General features: G+C 42.2%; 1 protein-coding gene across 1 annotated transcript in view; it reads left to right on the forward strand.

The window, feature by feature from the left end:
- The window catches only part of LOC116584439 (collagen alpha-4(VI) chain-like), a 109,631-nt gene that overhangs the window by 16,466 nt on the left and 74,548 nt on the right, over nt 1-18,617 (forward strand). The window contains 6 exon segments of the mRNA XM_032332781.1: nt 565-1,152; nt 1,849-2,454; nt 6,422-7,051; nt 12,772-13,317; nt 13,661-14,215; nt 17,595-17,929. Of these exon segments, the coding sequence (XP_032188672.1) occupies nt 565-1,152; nt 1,849-2,454; nt 6,422-7,051; nt 12,772-13,317; nt 13,661-14,215; nt 17,595-17,929 (3,260 nt within the window).

Below are 18,617 nucleotides of genomic sequence, written 5' to 3' on the forward strand. Positions count from 1 at the left end.
TGCTACAGTAGATTATCTTATTTTATCCTCAAAACAACCTTTTGAGAGTGTGAGGGCTGGTATAAAGATTTCAGTGCTGTAGAGAAGAAAACCGAGTCTTTGAAAGGTGGTTGATAAATAGATCACAAGGCTCTATGTGGTGGAGCTACAATGATGTATATAATGAAACACAGGACACATTCCAGCTTTTTGGCCTGTTGGTACCAGCACACTTGTAGAGATGAAGTTTATTATCACTGGAAAGAGGACAACTCCTTTCTCAGCATACTGCTACATATACCCCTTTAAAGAAGGGGTTTTCTTCTTTATGAGATTCAAGGGATGTCCAAGGGAGTTCCAAGATTGGACATATCGGTAGAACAAGACAGAACCCTTGGGAGATGATGGAGTTGAGGGAAGGAAAGGCACAGGGAATGTTGTTACTTCTCTGAGCATTATAATTTTGGGTGTCTGAAGGCCACAGAGTATAGTCTGATTGGCCCTACTCTCCTTTCTGTATACCATTCTGCCCCATTAGTTCCAAGCATTTTGAGTGACTCCAAGATTTTGTGTTCCTTCTTGCAGCTTGCAGAGAGGCAGTCCTAGCAGACATTGTCTTCCTAGTAGACAGCTCAACCAGCATTGGACCCCAGAACTTCCAGAAAGTGAAGAACTTCCTTTATTCTGTGGTTTTGGGGCTTGACATCACCAGTGACCAGGTCCGAGTGGGACTTGCTCAGTATAATGACAACATATACCCAGCCTTTCAGCTGAACCAGTACCCTCCGAAGAGTGTGGTCCTGGAGCAGATCCAGAATCTTCCCTATCGTACAGGAGACACAAACACAGGAAGTGCCCTGGAGTTTATCAGGATATGCTATTTGACTGAGGCAGCTGGCAGCCGGGCCAAGGACAGGGTTCCTTAGATAGTTATCCTGGTGACAGATGGGGAGTCAAATGATGAAGTCCAGGATGCAGCCAACAAATTAAAAGAAGATGGAGTGGTTGTGTATGTGGTAGGGGTCAATGTTCAGGATATCCAGGAATTGGAAAAAATAGCTAGTGAGCCATTTGAGAAGTATCTCTTCAACATCGAAAACTTTAACACCCTTCAGGATTTCTCAGGAAGCATTCTTCAGACTCTGTGCTCCACAGTGGAGGGTAAGATAAAAGGTAAGAAGGGGTGTCAAAGCCTAATATTCTGACCAGGACACCTAAATACAGTAAGAGCTAGGACACACTGAGTGTAGTGGGAAGGCAGGAGAATGAGCTGGCTGCCATCACTGGAGAACCTGGGGGCACTTCCTAGGTGAAGGAACCTCAGAGCTGGGGGTTGAACAATGAGCACAGTCTTCATGGGTAGAAAAGGATGTCTTGCCATGTTGTCCAGAAGAAGTCCCGAAGACCTATGTTCTTGATCCTGCCTGTGCCAATTTCTAGTTAGGTGAGTGTGGACAAGCAGCTTTACCTCTTCACATCAGTGTTCTCATCTGTGCAGTGAAGATAATAACACTTGCCTAGTAGGATGGTTTTTGGAGACTAAATCAAATGAGTATAAAAATAGCTAACACAAAATAACTCCTCCATATATGTCCATTTCCCTTGCCTCTTCCGTTGGTGGAAGAAGAGTAGGCAAGAGGTGCTTCAGTGTAATAAAACAGACAGCAAAGGCAGCAGGGTGCAAGAGGGAGAGAGTCTTGTGAAAGGCTCACACTGAGGAGGTGAAGTAGAATATGTACATTGTTACATAAATACAGCACCTCTCCTTCTTATATTTCCTGCATCCTTGTATTCAGTTTTCATGAGATCTTGATTTGATTTACTTTCTCTTCTATGTCTTTGCCTTCTTCCTCCTCTTTTCAATTCCAGAATTCTCCCAGGTTTATGCAGATGTGGTCTTTCTTGCCGACACCTCACAGGGCACATCATGGGCCACTTTCCAGTGGATGCAGAATTTCATCTCCAGAGTGGTTGACCTCCTGGATGTTGGCAGGAACAAGTACCAGATTGGGCTGGCTCAGTATGGTGGTCAAGGTCATACTGAATTTTTGCTCAATACCTACCAGACCCGGGATGAGATGACTGCTCACATCCGTGACCAGTTTTTACCCCGAGGTGGCTCCAGAAGGACAGGCAAAGCCCTGCGATACCTTCATCAGACCTTCTTCCAGGAGGCAGCGGGAAGCCGGTTTCTCCAGGGTGTTCCCCAGTATGCAGTGGTCATGACCTCAGGCAAATCTGAGGATGAGTTCTGGGATGCTGCACAGAAATTGAGAGAGAAAGGCGTGAAAGTCATGTCTGTGGGTGTCCAGGACTTCGACAGGAGAGAACTGGAGGGGATGGCAACCCCACCCCTTGTATATGAGATGGAAGGACAAGATGGAATCAGACAGTTGATGCAGGATGTGGGTGTGGTGATCCAAGGGACCAGGCAGCCTGGGTTTGGGATTGCATCTGAGAAGGAGCCTGTAGTAGGTAAGATTTGGTCCCTACATGTGTCAGCCACTGGGAGGTCTCAGAAACTCTAGGGGAGAAAAGAAAAAAAGAAACTCTGGGGAAGAGCAAAGAAGGGGAGAATTCTGGATTCCTCAGTACAGGGATACCAGCACCAGTGGATGGGGAAGAGGCGGCGGCATGGGGTTTCCTCAGGCACATGCCATGTATTAGTTAACTACGATCACAGTGAGGCTGCAGAAGAAGCCATCCAAAAAGTCCGTGGCCAAAAAGAATCATTTATTTTTGCTGATCTGCTGGGGATCAACTGATCTTTGTTGGGCTCAACTGAATGGCTTTGCTGATCTTCCCTGGGCTTTTTCACAGATTTGAGATTTGGCTGAGGGTTGGTTGATCTACATTTGGCTCTGCTCCATAGCTCTCATCTTCCTCCTGTAATTACTAGGCTAGTTTGGGCACATTATTTCCATGGTAACTGCAGGGGTGCAAGAGAGAAAACCTAATTACATAAGCACTTTTAAAACCTCTGCTTCATCATCTGCTAACATCCCATTCACCAAGCAAGTCATATAGTCCTGTCATCATCAATGGAATAAGAAAGTATATTTCTCCCATGGAAGTGAGATGCAGGGAGTTAATATCTCTGAACAATAATTCAAGTTACCATATGCATTTTCTAGGAGAAGGAGAATTCAGACTTCTCCCCAAAGAAGCTGGTGTTCAAAATGCTCAAGGAAGGTGTTATTAACATTTTGAGGGAGGACATTCATAGTGTAGGATTGTACTATGCACTGTCAGAGGTCTAGCATTCCTGGTCCCTGCCAACAGCATCTCCAAGGACAATTCAAAATATTCTCATATATTTCAAAATGTCCCCTGGGGATGAGAACCACTGAACCTTATGTCCTGCTAAGTCCCTTTATATGTTCTAACCATTAGCCAAACTGAACCACTCACCATTTGCTCTATACGTGCCATACTTTCCCACCACTATTTCTATCCTTGAATGCATTAGATCACCAGCCTAGATGCCCACAGGCAAAACTTCATCTTTTAGTTGTTATCTTCTTGGCAGAGCTTCTGGTTGATCTTCACAACAGAAATGACAAATCCCTTCTTTCTCTGAATTATCAGAGCTCTGCCCAGACCTCTCAACATGTAGAGCTTGAAAGTCCTTTGAATTTTATAGTCAGAGAGACCAACACATGTGAGACAAGATGAGGAAAATCCAAGCACAGATAATAAGGAACTAAGAAGCACCTTAAAGACATTACATTAAGTTGAAGTAGAATAAAAGGGGCGTGGGTAATGGAGAATCTGACCTGGGCAGAATTGTGTTGGTCCATCAATAATATATAGGGAAAAGGGAAGAGCCTTCTTGGTAAAGGGAAGACCTTCAGTAAGTAGAAAGCGGAAGTGGAAACAGGCTGGATAAATGTGGAAGAAAATGAAAAAATGGAGCCGATTGGAGGAGGGGGAGGGTAGTGAGAGGTAATGAGAGGTACTGAGAGATGAGACTGATCAGGTAGGATGGACCCCAACAGTCCTAAAGGACCTGGGAAGTAACTGTAGGCTTTTAGGCAGGAAAAATAACCAAAATGGTCTTAAAGGAAGGCTTCAAAAGGCAGGCTGAGTTCCACACGACACTTCAGACTCAGGAAGACTGTAAAGCTGAGCTGTCATTTATCACATATGGAGGAGTTACTTGGGTCAAGAGCAATGCTGGCTCTGATAATGAGGAAAAGGAATGAGTCTTGAAGACAACTTGAAAGAAAAATACAGTTGACCCTTGAACAACTCAGGAGTTAGGGGCCCTTACCCCACCCCCACAGCTGAAAGTCTCCATATAAATTTTGACTTTCCCCAAACATAACTACTAATAGCATACTGTTGATCAGAAAGCTTACGGATAGCTTAAACAGTGGATTAACACATTTTTGTATGTTATATGTATCATATACTGCATTCTTTAATAAAGTAAGCCAGAGAAGAGAAAAATGCTATTAAGAAAATCATAACAATGAGAAAATACTTTTATAGTACTGTACATACATTTATTGCAACAAATCCGCATACAGGCAGGCTGAGCCAGGGCTGCACAGGTTAGGCTTGGCATGGAGATGGCGATGTCCTACAGCCTGGTGGTTTCCAGTTGGTGGAGGCAGCTGCCAGGTGGGCCTGTGGCTGGTGGCAGTAACCTTGAGGTGTAGTATAGATGTTCTATTGGCCTGGGGCTATAGCACTAGCCTGTGGACATGGGCAGATGTGGCCCACCAGGAGTGCACTGGCTTCTGGAAGGTGGAAGGGAGGAGCACCACAATGGAAAGGAGTCTGTCTGAGACCCTGGTGTGTGGAGAGCCAAGTGGGAGGGTGTGGGTAAAACAGGAGCTCAGGGTTTCCTGCCCAGTGCTGTCCCTGACCTCTAGGCATTTTCCTCTGCTTCAGCCCAGCCTCCTGCCCCAACCCTGGCACTTTACCCAACCACCCCATGGGCACACAGGGCAACCTGCCGCCCTACCGAGTCCCAGGGCCCCAGGGGCTGCTGACAGCCTTGGCGGGCCTCCCTCGTACTCAGAAGCTAGTAGGCACCTTTGATTGTGTCCCTAGAGACTTGGGTGGGCAGTTGTAAATAAATGCCTTGTGGCTTTTGGTGCCAACTCTTAAAAAGAAATCCCATGTGTATAAGGGACCATCATAGGGCAAACCCATGTTGGTCGAGGGTCATCTGTAATAGCACTTGGTACCAGCAGATCAAGGAAGGGAGAAGTCAAAGATGCTTTGGAGTTTCTATAGAACATGTTTTAGGTTTGGCAAAATCAGGGGGCAACACTCTTTAAATCTAGGATTATTTGAGGGTCTTTATAAAAAAGGGAAATCACAGGATCGTGAGAGGCCAAAGGTGAGTCAAAATGTGATTATTGTCTCTCTAAACATTTTTTTAAAAAGATTTTATTTATTTATTTGACAGAGATCAGAAGTAGGCAGAGAGAGAGGAGGAAGCAGGCTCCCTGCTGAGCAGAGAGCCCGATGCAGGACTCGAATCCCAGGATCCTGGGATCATGACCTGAGCTGAAGGCAGAGGCTTTAACCCACTGAGCCACCCAGGCACCCTCTCTCTAAACATTATTTAACAGGACTCCACTCTCTATACCTTGGCTTCAGCCTTTTGCATGGGTGATTTTGGTTCTGTGTTAGGGAGGTTTCTGTTCTTATATGTATGTGGACACAGTGGGTTTCCCTGCGTTAGGCAGGCAAAATCTTAAATTTGGAGGGAGGGTCTGCACTCCTCTTGGAAGGGAGTTTAGGCAGGTACAGCTCCATGCTCCCATTTGAGGTAGGTTCAAGCAAAGGCTCTTTTATAGCAGAATGAAAAAGTCAGTTAGCCCAATTTGTGGACAAAGACTTTTCATAGGCAATCGCAACATTTCATGTTGTCTCTGTTGAAGTGACATGAGATTTATCAGAGAAAGATGCACAAGTTAATAGTCACAATCTCTTATTTGTATCTGTACTGAGAGGAAAAATTATGAAGTCAAGGAGGTTTTAGGCCTATAATAGAGAATTTGATTCAGTGGGGGAAAAAAGGGGGAAAAAAAACTAGTCGAGGCAGGCTCAGATGTTTCTAATGGACATTGACAAATTGAAAAATTGATCTTAAAGCACTTCTTGTGGATATTCACATATTTACATATTTTGCAAGTGATGTGAATACTCTTCCCAGTGAAAAATTCTGTGATAAGTATGAAACCTGTGATGTTCTTTGACCATCATGCCAAACACTGCTCATAAAGACTTCCACTAAATTCTAAAACCCATTCATATAAATTAGTATGATATACTTTTAGAGTTTGTAATACTAAATATATTATTACAGTATATAAAAAGATAGAATAGTACAACATAAAAATATAACATGATACCAAATGAGTATATTGTCTTTATTACACTGTTCTCATGCTAAAGTCCTTCTTTCTGTTTTTGTTTATAGCATGTCCGACAACTATCCCCACTGATTTGGTCTTTCTCATTGAGGAATTCAGTTGGGACAGGCAATCAAATTTCCAACAAATTGTCAACTTCTTAAAGACCACTGTCAGCTCTCTAAATGTTCATCCAGATGGTGTGAGAATTGGCTTGGTCTTTTACAGTGAGAAACCACGACTTGAGTTTTCCTTAGATGCATTTCAGAACCCAGCCCAAATCTTGGAGTATTTGGACAAATTAACCTACCGGAGAAGAAGTGGAAGGACCCAGACTGGAGCTGCTTTGGAGTTCCTAAGGAATCAGGTTTTCATTGAGGAAAAGGGCGGGCGGTCCAAGCACGGTGTGCAGCAGGTGGCGGTGGTCATCACAGAAGGCTTCTCCCAAGATGAGTTGTCCAAGCCAGCTTCACTCCTCCGTAAGGCAGGGGTTATCATCTACGGGGTGGGCACCCACCTTGCCTCAGAGAGTAAGGACCTGGAGACTATAGCGTCATATCCTCCTTGGAAGCATGTCATCTTGCTGGAATCTTTTCTGCAACTCTCTGTTGTGGGAAACAAGATTAAGAACCAGCTCTGCCCTGAGACTGTGGACAGAAGCGTTTCCCTTTCTGGGATGGGCCAGGATCCGCAAGAAGGTAGGAGAACCTTTTCCAAATTTGATTTTTTTTTTTAAAAAATATCTTCACTCTGCTTGTTCCACATACCTGCCTCCTCTACTCCTCAACAAAGGAAAGATTTTGGAGTCAGTTTATTAAAAAACAAGAACAAAGGAGGTGCCTGGGTGGCTTAGTCGATAAAGTGTCTGCGTTCAGCTCGGGTCATGATCCCAGGGTCCTGGATCAAGCCCAGCACTGGGCTCCCTGCTCAGTGGGAAGCCTGCTTCTCCCTCTGCTACTTCCCCTGCTTGTGTTCCCTCTTTTGTGTGTCTCTCTCTGTCAAATAAATAAATAAAATCTTTAAAAAAAAACCCACAAAATTTATTTTTGTTTTGATTCCAAACAGGGCAAAAGAATATGAAGAAAAAGTGAATATTCCTTTCTCATCCTATCTTAGCCTTCATCCCTTTTATTAGTTTTTAAAATTTATTTTTATTTTTTATTTTAAAAAGGATTTTATTTATTCGTTGGACAGAGAGAGAGAGAGCAAGGGGAGTGGCAGGCAGAGGGAGAGGGAAAAGCAGACTTTCTTTACTTTTTAAAAAAATTTTTTAAAAGATTTTATTTATTTATTTGAGAGAGAGAGAGGGAGAGAGAAGGGAAGAAGGATGTGAGAGAGAGACAGAGAGAGACTACAGCAAGGGCAGGGGTAGAGGGAGAGGGAGAGGGAGAAGCAGGCTCCCTGCTGGGCAGGGAGGGGTGGGGTTTGATCCTGGACTCTGAGATCATGAATTGAGCAGAAGGTAGACGCTCAATGACTGAGCCACCCAGGCGCCTGAGAAGCAGACTTTCTGCTGAGCAAGGAGTCCTGTGTGGGACTCAGTCTCACGGCCCTGAGATCATGACCGGAGCTGAAGGCAGACACTGAATCCACTAAGCCACCCAGGTGCCCCTTTTTTATCAGTTTGATGAAAATATATGTAATATGTAATTTACAGTAGAAGGCTTAGGGATGTAAGTATGGATTTACTGAATCTTAACTTTCTTGAAGTAGAACATGATTTCTAAAAAGATAACATTCTTGAAATTAAAAAAATTTAACTTAACATGTAAATGAACATTAATTTGCCAGTCTTTTGTGTAGAGCCAAGGCTTCTTTGAAAATGAGCCCCGCTGATTGGATTTCCATATGTTTTCTTCATCAAACATCCAATAGTATAGTTTGTGTAATTTCTAGTTTCTTTATTTTTTTAAAAGATTTTATTTATTTGTTTGACAGAGAGAGATCACAAGTAGGCAGAGGGGCAGGCAGAGAGAATGGGGGAAGCAGACTCCCCACTGAGCAGAGAGCCTGATGTGGGGCTCGATCCCAGGACCCTGAGATTTAGACCTGAGCCTAAGGTAGAGAGACTCAACCCACTGAGCCACTAAGGTGCCCCTAATTTCTAGTTTCTTTAGGGTGGGAAGAAAACTTAGCCACTTTTGAAACAATTTGAGTATAGAATCCTGATTTTTGATAGTCTCAAAAATTCAGTTTTTGTAGTGCTATCTGGTACACCAACAATTTCCTTTAAAACAATTTGCTTTGTTGGATCTTGTCTAAGCAGTTAATCTGATTTTCATAGACATAATAAACCTCTTTTATTCACACTCACATCCTATTGATTTGTACAATATTTGATTTGTTGTGTAATTGTAGTAACAAAACTGCCATACATAGGCTGAGCATAAACCCACATTATTCTTGGTAGGCTTATTCTTTGTTGACTTTAAAATTAAAACAGTCAGTTACTTCACCAGTAAAAATGGGTAAATTTGGGAATGGCAGAGAACTGTGATTCAGGACAGGCAAGCTATAGCAATAACAGTAGGTAAGTCCAACAAAAAAAGGAGAAGAATATTATTTTATTGAGAAGGAAGAAATTGGGAGGGATTGTTTTGAATGAAAGTCCATTAGAAAAATGCAAGAGCTCAGAGTAATGGCAGTTTCCCCTTGGCTGAGTTGCTGGGATAGTTGATTTCGTCTAGGAGATGCATTATTCATTCTTTTCCTGTTAGGGCTATAATCGTTTCTTTCCTGCTGAGGAGTCTTCTGTTGGGGACTGAAATGGACAAGTGGTAGGGCATGAGAGTTCCCCTTTCTGCTCTGCCATCTCCATTTTAGAGAAGCCTCCCTTTATTAATTTTCACATCTTCCACTGAGTTAAGCAGAACTGTGTTGTGTTACCCTTGGGGTTCCCATGGGGAGGGCACTCAGTGTATTGTGGGAGCATCATTCATGTGTGCTGCTTCCAGCCTGCGAATGGGAGAAGAATTAGGCACAAACAAGTTGGCTGCAAGAGAAAGGGAGCAGGGGACAACAGTCGAAAAGACTGCTGCCCCGAGCAACTCCACAGTCTCACTTTTATTAGGTAGAAACAATAACCAACAAAAGAGCCAATGACGGTCAAACATTAGTCACATGTCTTGCGGACAAACAAGAAGGAGGGCAAACCTTATAGTTAAACAAGCACATTCAAAGGACTCCTCTAACTAACAACAGGTGCTTTTGGGAGGAGAAAGGGGAGATAACGGAAAAGGGAAGCAGGCGGATTCCATCCTGAGCTGGCGAGGCATTCCCAGCTGCTCAGCTTCAAGATTGTATATTGTCCTTTCCCCCAAAGGCCTGTTGCCAGTATGTGTTTTTCTTAAAGCTATAACTAAATGTGCTTGGTAACTAGTAAAATCTTCCAGGGGTTCTATTTTAAGTAATACATTGTTCTGAGGGGCAGTTACACATGTGTGACTAGAGAAAGGGAAGAAGTCAGTAACCTGGTGAGCTGCTTAAGAGGAAGTTTGTTAGGAGAGCTCCTGCTATATATGCAGTTTCAAAAAAACACCAGAGAGGGACATCTGGGTGGCTCAGTGGGTTAAGCCTCTGCCTTGGCTCAGGTCATGACCTCAGGGTCCTGAGATTGAGCCCTACATCCGGCTCTCTGCTCGGCGGGGAACCTGCTTCCCTCTCTCTCTCTCTGCCTGACTCTCTGCCTACTTGTGATCTCTCTCTGTCAAATAAATAAATAAAATCCTTAAAAAAAAACCACCAGAGAAAACATAGCAGTTAAGTATATGCACCTTGGAGTGAAAGTGCCTGAATTTTAAGTCCCTAATTTTCCACTTACCAGCTACCCTAAGTATCTTTGTGTCTGTTCATTTGTCTATTTTTGTCCACCCATGCTAATATTTCTAAGATTCAGATCAGGATAATAGAAAGAAGTTGACTACTTGAAATGCAGATAATTAACTTAAAATTCAAGGCTGTGATTATATCTTCAGGGGAAAATCACTTAGCTTTTTTTTTTTAAACAATTAATAAATAATCTTGTAATTTCTTGCATTACTTGTGCCGAGGTCTAGAGATTTAAAATATCTAAATAAATTCCCATCTTTCACTTTGGCATGTATTTTTGGTCCCTTTCTCTGTTATGGGAATGAGAAACAAAATCATTATGAATTTCATTTCCTTGGGCACCCACTCCCTGTAATCTGTAGGGGAGAAGGGGAGAAGAAGCCTCCATTTCTCTTTTCTAATTCATAGACAGCATAAGGGGTGAGGGTTGATTTCATTCCTGCACTGCATAACAGCTAAAATGAAATCTGAAATCAGGAAAATCAGTCCAAAATCTAGAGTGGTTAGAGGTAAATGGAAGCTGGGGCAATTTTACCGGAAATCTGTCCCAGATGACCATAAGATAATGACTTACAATGTCTTATAAGATCATGACTATAATATCTGCCATTTATTACTCATCAGCTCTGTGGCAGACTCTGCTAAGCATTTTGTATATGTGATAGATATGGATGCATAACAGTGTCCAGACTATAAAAGTTATTCTCTCTCTTCCCTCTTGCCTCAAAGAGGCAATCTGCCAAGATTGGCATGAATGTATAGTGCCAGACACTCTTTAGGGCTCTGGGATCCTTTGGACTGTGCAAAGGCCCTGCGCTGCAGTGGAGCTTCTTTGAATTACTGCTGCCTGGAGCTGGCTCCAGAGATGCCTCTTCCTGCCCAATAATCTTTTTTGCAGACTTGAGCAAGCCATCTAGCTGTCATCAGTGAATGGATGGCTTCTAGTAAGGTCTGCATTTCTGCCTTCTTTTTCTATAACTTCCCCTTGAGTCTCCAAGAATTCAACAAACACTCTACCAGAGAGGTAGATAACTATTTTCCACACCCTTCCAAGTCACACCACTTTCCAATATCTGCCCCGCTAGACTAGAATTGTCAGATATAGTAAAGAGTGTCCAGTTGCCTTTGAACTTCATTCTGATAAACAATAAATACTTTATAAGTGTGTCCCATGTATCATGCAGACCAAGGTCCTTCCAAGTGAAAGGCCTGACCAAGGGAGCCCATCTGCCACCTCAGACCACTTCCCATCCAGCCAGGAAACATGGAAAGTCTCCTGATTTTTCCCTGGGGCAAGGGAGGCTAGAGATTAGAAACACAAGGCTGGACCACATTTTCTGAGTGGTGCAAGAAGAAAATAATGTGTCTTTTTTTTTTTTTTTTTAAAGAATCTGCTGTGTGACAATGGGTGATCTTATTCATTTCTAATAATCAGCTCTATTTTTCTATGATCTGATTTAGTCCTCACTATAATATTACTGAGTAGGTGTTAAGATTGCCGTTTGACAGGTTAGGAAATTGAGACGCAAAGGGGCAAGCCTGGATACCAAGTGGTTGAGAAAGGATCTAAACGTAGAACCATTTTGCCCTTTGGAGTCTAAGCCTTCTTACACAGTGAGTCAGTTAAGTAAGGCTCATTTAAAACAGAAAATTTTATATTAAATTAATTAAGTTTCAGAAAGTATACTCTTTTGCCTATATTTTAAGAGGGCTGACTTGCATGGGACACAGGAGTATTGGATACTCAGAAAATTCCTAACTTCAAATATGTCCTGTTATTTTACTCTGGCTTGTCCTCAACTTCCCCATTTTTTAAAAAAAGATTTTATTTATTTATTTGACAGACAGAGATCACAAGTAGGCAGAGAGGCAGGCAGAGAGAGAGGAGGAAGCAGGCTCCCTGCTGAGCAGAGAGCCCGATGCGGGTCTCGATCCTAGAACCCTGGAATCATGACCTGAGCCAAAGGCAGAGGCTTTAAACCACTGAGCCACCCAGGCACCCCTCAACTTCCCCATTTGAGAAATATCAAGTACTACTTACTTCACGTCTGAAGTGTGGTTCACCAGAAACAGACTCTGAGAAACAGACTCTGAGACAAGGATATGGAAGCAAGTGATTTATCTGGGAGGTGCCCCCCAGGAATATGGTAGGGGGGTGGAGATTTGAGAAAGGAAAGGAAGGCAGAAAGGAAGGCAGCCAACTGAGGCTGAATTAATGAGGTAATTGCTGTAGGCAGCTGGAGCTCAGTTCTGCTGGGGACTCAGGGAGATTGCGTAGAGTTCGCCTCAGAGCTGTCCCACCCAAAGGGCAAGGGAGCTGGGTATGTATCCACTACTCCCCTCTCAGTCATTGGTTGGTGGTGCTTCCAAACTCACGCCCAGGCATTGCGGCCTGCCTGCTATGTAGTTGGTTTTGCTTCTGGTCAAGCAATATCCTTAGACAGAGTCACGGGTACTTTCAGTAGAAAGCTGTTGGCTCTCAAGGGGACAATGAGAGCTGAGGGCCTATGGGTGGGGATCAGGATGAACAGCTTTGGCTACAGGCTATGTCACACCCCATTCTAATAGGTCGCTCCTTCTTATTGTCTAGACTGTGTACACATGGAGAAGGCTGATATTTACTTCCTCGTCGATGGCTCTAGCAGCATCAACCCTGACAATTTTCTTGAAATCAAAATGTTCATGAAGGAAGCCATAAAGAGGTTCCAAATTGGGCCTGACAGAGTACGGTTTGGAGTTGTTCAGTACTCGGATGAAATTGATATTCATTTCATCCTCAACCAGTATTCCAGTGTGTCAGGGCTGAAGGCAGCCATTGATGACATCCAGCAGAAGAAAGGGGGCACCATGACTGGTGAGGCCTTGAGCAGCATGGCTCAGGTCTTTGCGAATACCACTCGCAGCAATGTGCCTTGGTACCTCATCATCATCACAAACGGTAAATCTGAGGACCCAGTGGCTGAGCCTGCAGAGGCATTGAGGAGAGATGGAGTCACCATTTATGCTATTGGAGTAAAAAATGCTAATGTTACGGAGCTCAAGGAGATAGCTAAAGACAAGATGATTTTCACACCTGAGTTTGATTCCTTGAAGGCCATCCAAAAAGATGTGGTACAAGACATCTGCTCCTCAGAGAGTAAGCGTTGTTTCTTTCTAGTCTCTCTTTCCCTCTAAGTGTATGTATCAAATCTAATTAGATAGGCTTCATTCTCAAAGTGTGGACTCATTGGGGTCCAAAAGTGAATGTTGGACACAGAGTGACCACTACCTGGAATGAAATAAGCTGGTTAGATTCTATCTTTATCAGCTATGCCTCCTTTGTGCTGGGTCACAGAAAATATATCTCATTGGCTTCCTTTTTTGCCCCCTTTAAAAATATTTTCATGTTGTCTATATGCCACCCTGGACTGTCCCTGGGGACTTATAGTTTATTGGTTTCAGACTCTGAGTAAATGTTCTGTTCTCCCTTTTGTCCCCAGCCTGTAAGAATAGGCAAGCTGATATTATCTTCCTGATAGATGGCTCGGAATCCATCTCCCCGGAAAACTTTGAAAAGATGAAGGGATTCGTGAAGAGGATGGTGAACCAAGCTGATATTAGTGTTGATGAAATTCAGATTGGCCTTTTGCAGTTCAGCTCAGCCCCCCGAGAAGAATTTAGGCTTGACCGATACTCCTCAAAGGTGGACATCCACAGAGCCATCTCAAATGTTCAGCAGATGAATGATGGCACCCGCACTGGGAAAGCCCTGAATTTCACTCTGCCTTTTTTTGACAGTTCAAAAGGAGGGAGACCCAATGTTCAACAGTATTTGATTGTGATCACTGATGGGGTTGCCCAGGATGATGTAGTCATGCCAGCCAAGGCTCTCAGGGACAGGAACATCATTATTTTTGCCATTGGGGTGGGAGAAGCCAAAAGTGCTCAGCTTTTGCAAATTACTGATGACCCACAGAAAGTATACTATGAAGAGAATTTTGAGTCCCTGCAGAACTTGGAGAAGGAAATTCTTCTTAAGGTCTGCCTTCCACAAGGTGAGTGACAGAGGGTTGTTATTTGATTTATGAGCCCATTGTAAGTGTCAGGGATGCTGTTGTCTCTATTAATAAAATGAAACTGATCCTTCTAGCCGGAGGAGGGAGGGAGGGTCACTCTGAGGGGAGGACAGTGGGCCTGAACCCCTGATGCTGTGGTTCACCTTTCCCTAGGGTTTTTTTCAATCGTTTTCATGGCTGTCACCACTCTGGACTCCAGGGGCCTGAACCTTCTCAGAGGTCTGTCTCTACAATGTCCTTACAACTCTTAGGTTTATTCCTTGTAGATAGAAGAACCAGACTAGAATTTGTAAACACAATTTACTGAAGATTTGGGCATACCAGAAGGAAAATAGAAGCAGAAAATAATAGCAGGTACATAGGCACTCTTTTGAACAGGTCTTTTTCTACGTGGCTTTGTACAGAGGCCTCTCTACTTTGTTGCCAGGAAGCTTTCCTATGGCTGAGGTCATCCTCAACACCATTTTATCACCTTGAGTTTTTATCCTAAACAATAAGGTCCAGAGACAGGTGTTCATCCTCCCAACAGTCTAGGTCTGCTCTTCCCCCAAGACCTGCCTTACAACATGCCATTGACCCAGAGCATATCTTCATGGACAACTCTCCCTCTTATCCACAGGGAGTGAGATTCTCCAGCAAATCACATTATAATCAGAATGGCTAACCTTTGTCTTTTTTTGGTGCCAGGAGCGATTCCATTGGCCTCCACATATTAAAACACTTAATCTTCACATAACCTTATTAAATAGATAGTATTTTACAGTTGGGGAAACTAAAGCACAGCAAAATCAGGTTATTTGGCCCAAGTAAATAGCACAGCCGAGATTTAAACTTGAGGCCATCTTGTTCTAGAGTCTGTATACTAGGTATTGTTCTATACTGTTTTTTGGAACAGCATGGTAGAGCAGAAGAGGGCCTCTCAAACTTGAATATGCTTTTGAATCACCTGGAGCTCTCATTGAAATGCAGATTCTGATTCAGTAGTTTAGGGTGGGATTCTGCAATTCTAACAAGCTCCCAGGTGATGCTGATCCTGCTGGTACTCAAATTACACTTCGAGTAGGAGGGTAGTATAGTATAGTGTGTAGTATAGTGTAGTGTGGTGTAGTACAGTATTGTATGATATTGTAAGGCAACATGAAAGTTAGTATAGTATAGGAGAGTTTAATATAGTATGATATAGTATAGAATGTCATAGGATGGTATACAATGGTATAATACAGTATAGTAATACATAGTAAAGTGTAGTATAGTATAATAAAGTATATTATAGTATGAAATCATATAAAGGAGTGTATAATGAAACCCATAAAGCCTAATATTTCTACATCAACCCCATGTGAAGCAGATGCTATTACTATGATACCGAATTACCAAATGAGAAAAGCAAGGAAGAGGTAAGAAATGCCGATAGGCAATAATGGGAGTCCAGGTTTGGATTTTCCAGAAGTTTGGTGTTGAAAGCTGGGGCTAATTTTCTTGAGTATTAAATTGATATTTTTGTTTTACTGCATAAAGGATATCACTTTGCTGTGTCCTTGCTGAATTCAGAAATCAATCGAAAAGAGTGGATATGTGAAATTATTTTTTAAATAAGCATGGATTATGGGTTGTCCTGCATTATGTAGTTCAGATTTTTCAGGACGTAAAATCCATTTCTGTTTGTTTGTTTATATGTACCTAAGTATTATTCCAGGCATGCTAAGAGATACAGGATTCTAACTTCTCTTTTCAGATTATTTTGTACCATGTAGTAAATTAGGGTTTACATTCATCTTCAGATTTGTCTTTTAAATTTTTGATAAAATTAGCTGAGCACCTCAATAATGGCTGGAACCTAATTAATTCTAGAATTCTAGAATCATAAACCTGAATCATAAAGACCTTAGAGATTACCTGGCAAGGTTCAACCCTCTCCATTAACAGGGGGAAAAAAAAATGCTTGCATATTCTTGCATTTACAGAATAAAGCCAACTGACATTTTCTGGGGGAAAATGTAAATTAGAAGTGTTGGAATGATATACCATACTGCAGAAAGGAAATTCCTTTTTTTCTGAAATGAGATCTGATGTAGAAATGGGATTTACATCTGTGAAAACTCCTTTTGGTGAATTTCAATTAGAGATTTAAAAGTCAAAACAAAATCAAGATTTTATATGAAAGGAGCGCATTTTCTGTCTTGGTAATTCTGGAAGCATTTGGTCACCTAGCACAGAGTGTATTATTTAGGGGATGGAAAAATAATGGCTCAGCGCTGGATCTCAGATCCGTGAGAAACTTTGAGACATTGTTTATGACCATTTTTCCTGGTTAAGGGTCCAGCCAGTATCTATTTATTTTCTTCAAATTTCTCCCCTAAAATCTGCAGTTTTGTTTTTATTGATTCTGAGCCAAATACTCCAGTGTATGCTGGTCTAAGGAGAAAATATCCACATGTCTTGGCTTGCCCTGGACAATTGCATGTTATCCTTGTTGTCCAGAAGTAGTTAATAATTGTGGCCCTTTCATGATTGTTAAGTTACATTTTAAGTCATTTGTCCAGATTTTAATTCAGGTGCATCTGTGATCAACTTGGCCTCCTCATTGGAATTCTGTGCATGGTCTTATTATTCACCAGTGGGCGGGTGTGTATAGCCTGAAAGATCAGTGGGTTTTCATACTCTTCCAGTAGTGCTTAACAATTTTCAGATAGAAGAAACATAAGTCTTGATCTCTTCTAATAAGCTCTCCTGAAATAAGACGTGTGCAGAGGTGGTGAATGAGAAAAGAAACTTCTGAGGAAGAAGGAAATAGTACAGCATGTGCTGAAAGAGACTCAAGGCTCATTTATATTCCCTTCTTTATTCATTTATCAAACACTTACTGAATATCTATCTGTATTAGGCATTGGAAAAGTAAGATGATATAATCCCTACTATGAAGGAATCTTTGGTTAGTAGGAGAGAAGTAAAGTAAAGTAGCATGGTCATATAGGGGCATTTGGTAAGTCAACCTGAGGACCTAGGAAAATGAGTCAGAGAGGGCTTTAAGGAGGGGCTGTCTTTGGAACTGCAACTTGAAGAACATGTTTGTGTTAGCCAGATAGGGGTGGAGGAGATGGGAAAGGACACTTCAGGTGGAGGGAATAGGATCTGCAGAGGAACAGAGGTATGAAACACCTCTGTTATATGTATGTTGTATCAGTTAGCTTTGCTGTGTAACAAACCAGCCCCCAAATTAAACAATCACTGCCATTGTTTAGCTTATATTTCTGTGGGTTGGCTGGAAATTCTTCTTTTAGGGTTGGCTAATGTCTTCTGGGCTCTGTCATGAATCTATTGATGACTAATTTGATTTTCTTCTCTTCTACCTTCAAAGGATGCAACATAGATTTGTCCATAGGAATTGATATTTCCACTCCCACAAGGCAAGTTCAGCAGAAGCTTCAAGGGTTACTGCCAGAGTTGATGCAACAGTTGGCCTTGCTTTCCAACATCAGCTGTAGTGATGCTGGTGGCCTTGACTTGATGTTCCGCTACTTGGTCCCTGGCTCAAATGGCCAGCTTATCTTTGACTCAGGCTTTAAAAAGTATAGTAATGATATTATTCAGACATTCTTAATTCATCAGACTGCCACAAGCAACAGAATGGATGTGGATTTTTTGCAGTCCCTTGGAGATCATGCTATCCATCCCTCTTCTGCTAAAGTGAAGGTAATAAATGCTGAGAACCCGTGATATGGCACCAATTGCCAGGGTGGGAGGGATAAGGCTTTTGTAACTGAGGCCAATAAACCAATAAACTCTGTGTAGAATCTCCAGTAGAATCACTTACACAGAGGAAAACCATAGTCTTACTCAGTAAAGACCAACAAGGGATATGTTTTCATTCAATCAACAGATAATTACTAAGCCCTAGAGGTTCTGTGCTCAATAATGCTAGTAGAGATAAAAGGATAAATCCCTGCCCTCAAGTTGCTCACAACATGGAGATCCAGATTCTTCCATGGTACAAGTTCATTCCAAAGACAACCTGGAAGATAACAGCTCCTTATCTGTCACTGACTATCAAGTAGAGTAGGGCCCATTATTTTTCCAGTCAGCTCTTTGAACTATCTTTAGTAACTAGCTAATGGCTTGTCAGTGGTCCTCCCTTCCTGGTGCCCAAGAACTACACCCCACTAAAGACTGCAGAGATGAAAAGGTCTTATGTGATGTTTTTTAGGAAATGACATCCCCAGACTTTGCAAGTTATATTTAGTTTTTCCTTCAATCATGCATTCAGTGGGTTTCTTTCTTAAAATATGGAATTCACTTTTAAATTAAAATTTTCTGTGAGTAAATATAACCCATTTTAATTATAAAACTGCATTAAAATTTTGGTATTTTTGCATTGATAAAT

This window comes from Mustela erminea, chromosome 1 (genome assembly GCF_009829155.1).
Source record: "Mustela erminea isolate mMusErm1 chromosome 1, mMusErm1.Pri, whole genome shotgun sequence".
In the NCBI taxonomy this organism is placed as follows: domain Eukaryota; kingdom Metazoa; phylum Chordata; class Mammalia; order Carnivora; family Mustelidae; genus Mustela; species Mustela erminea.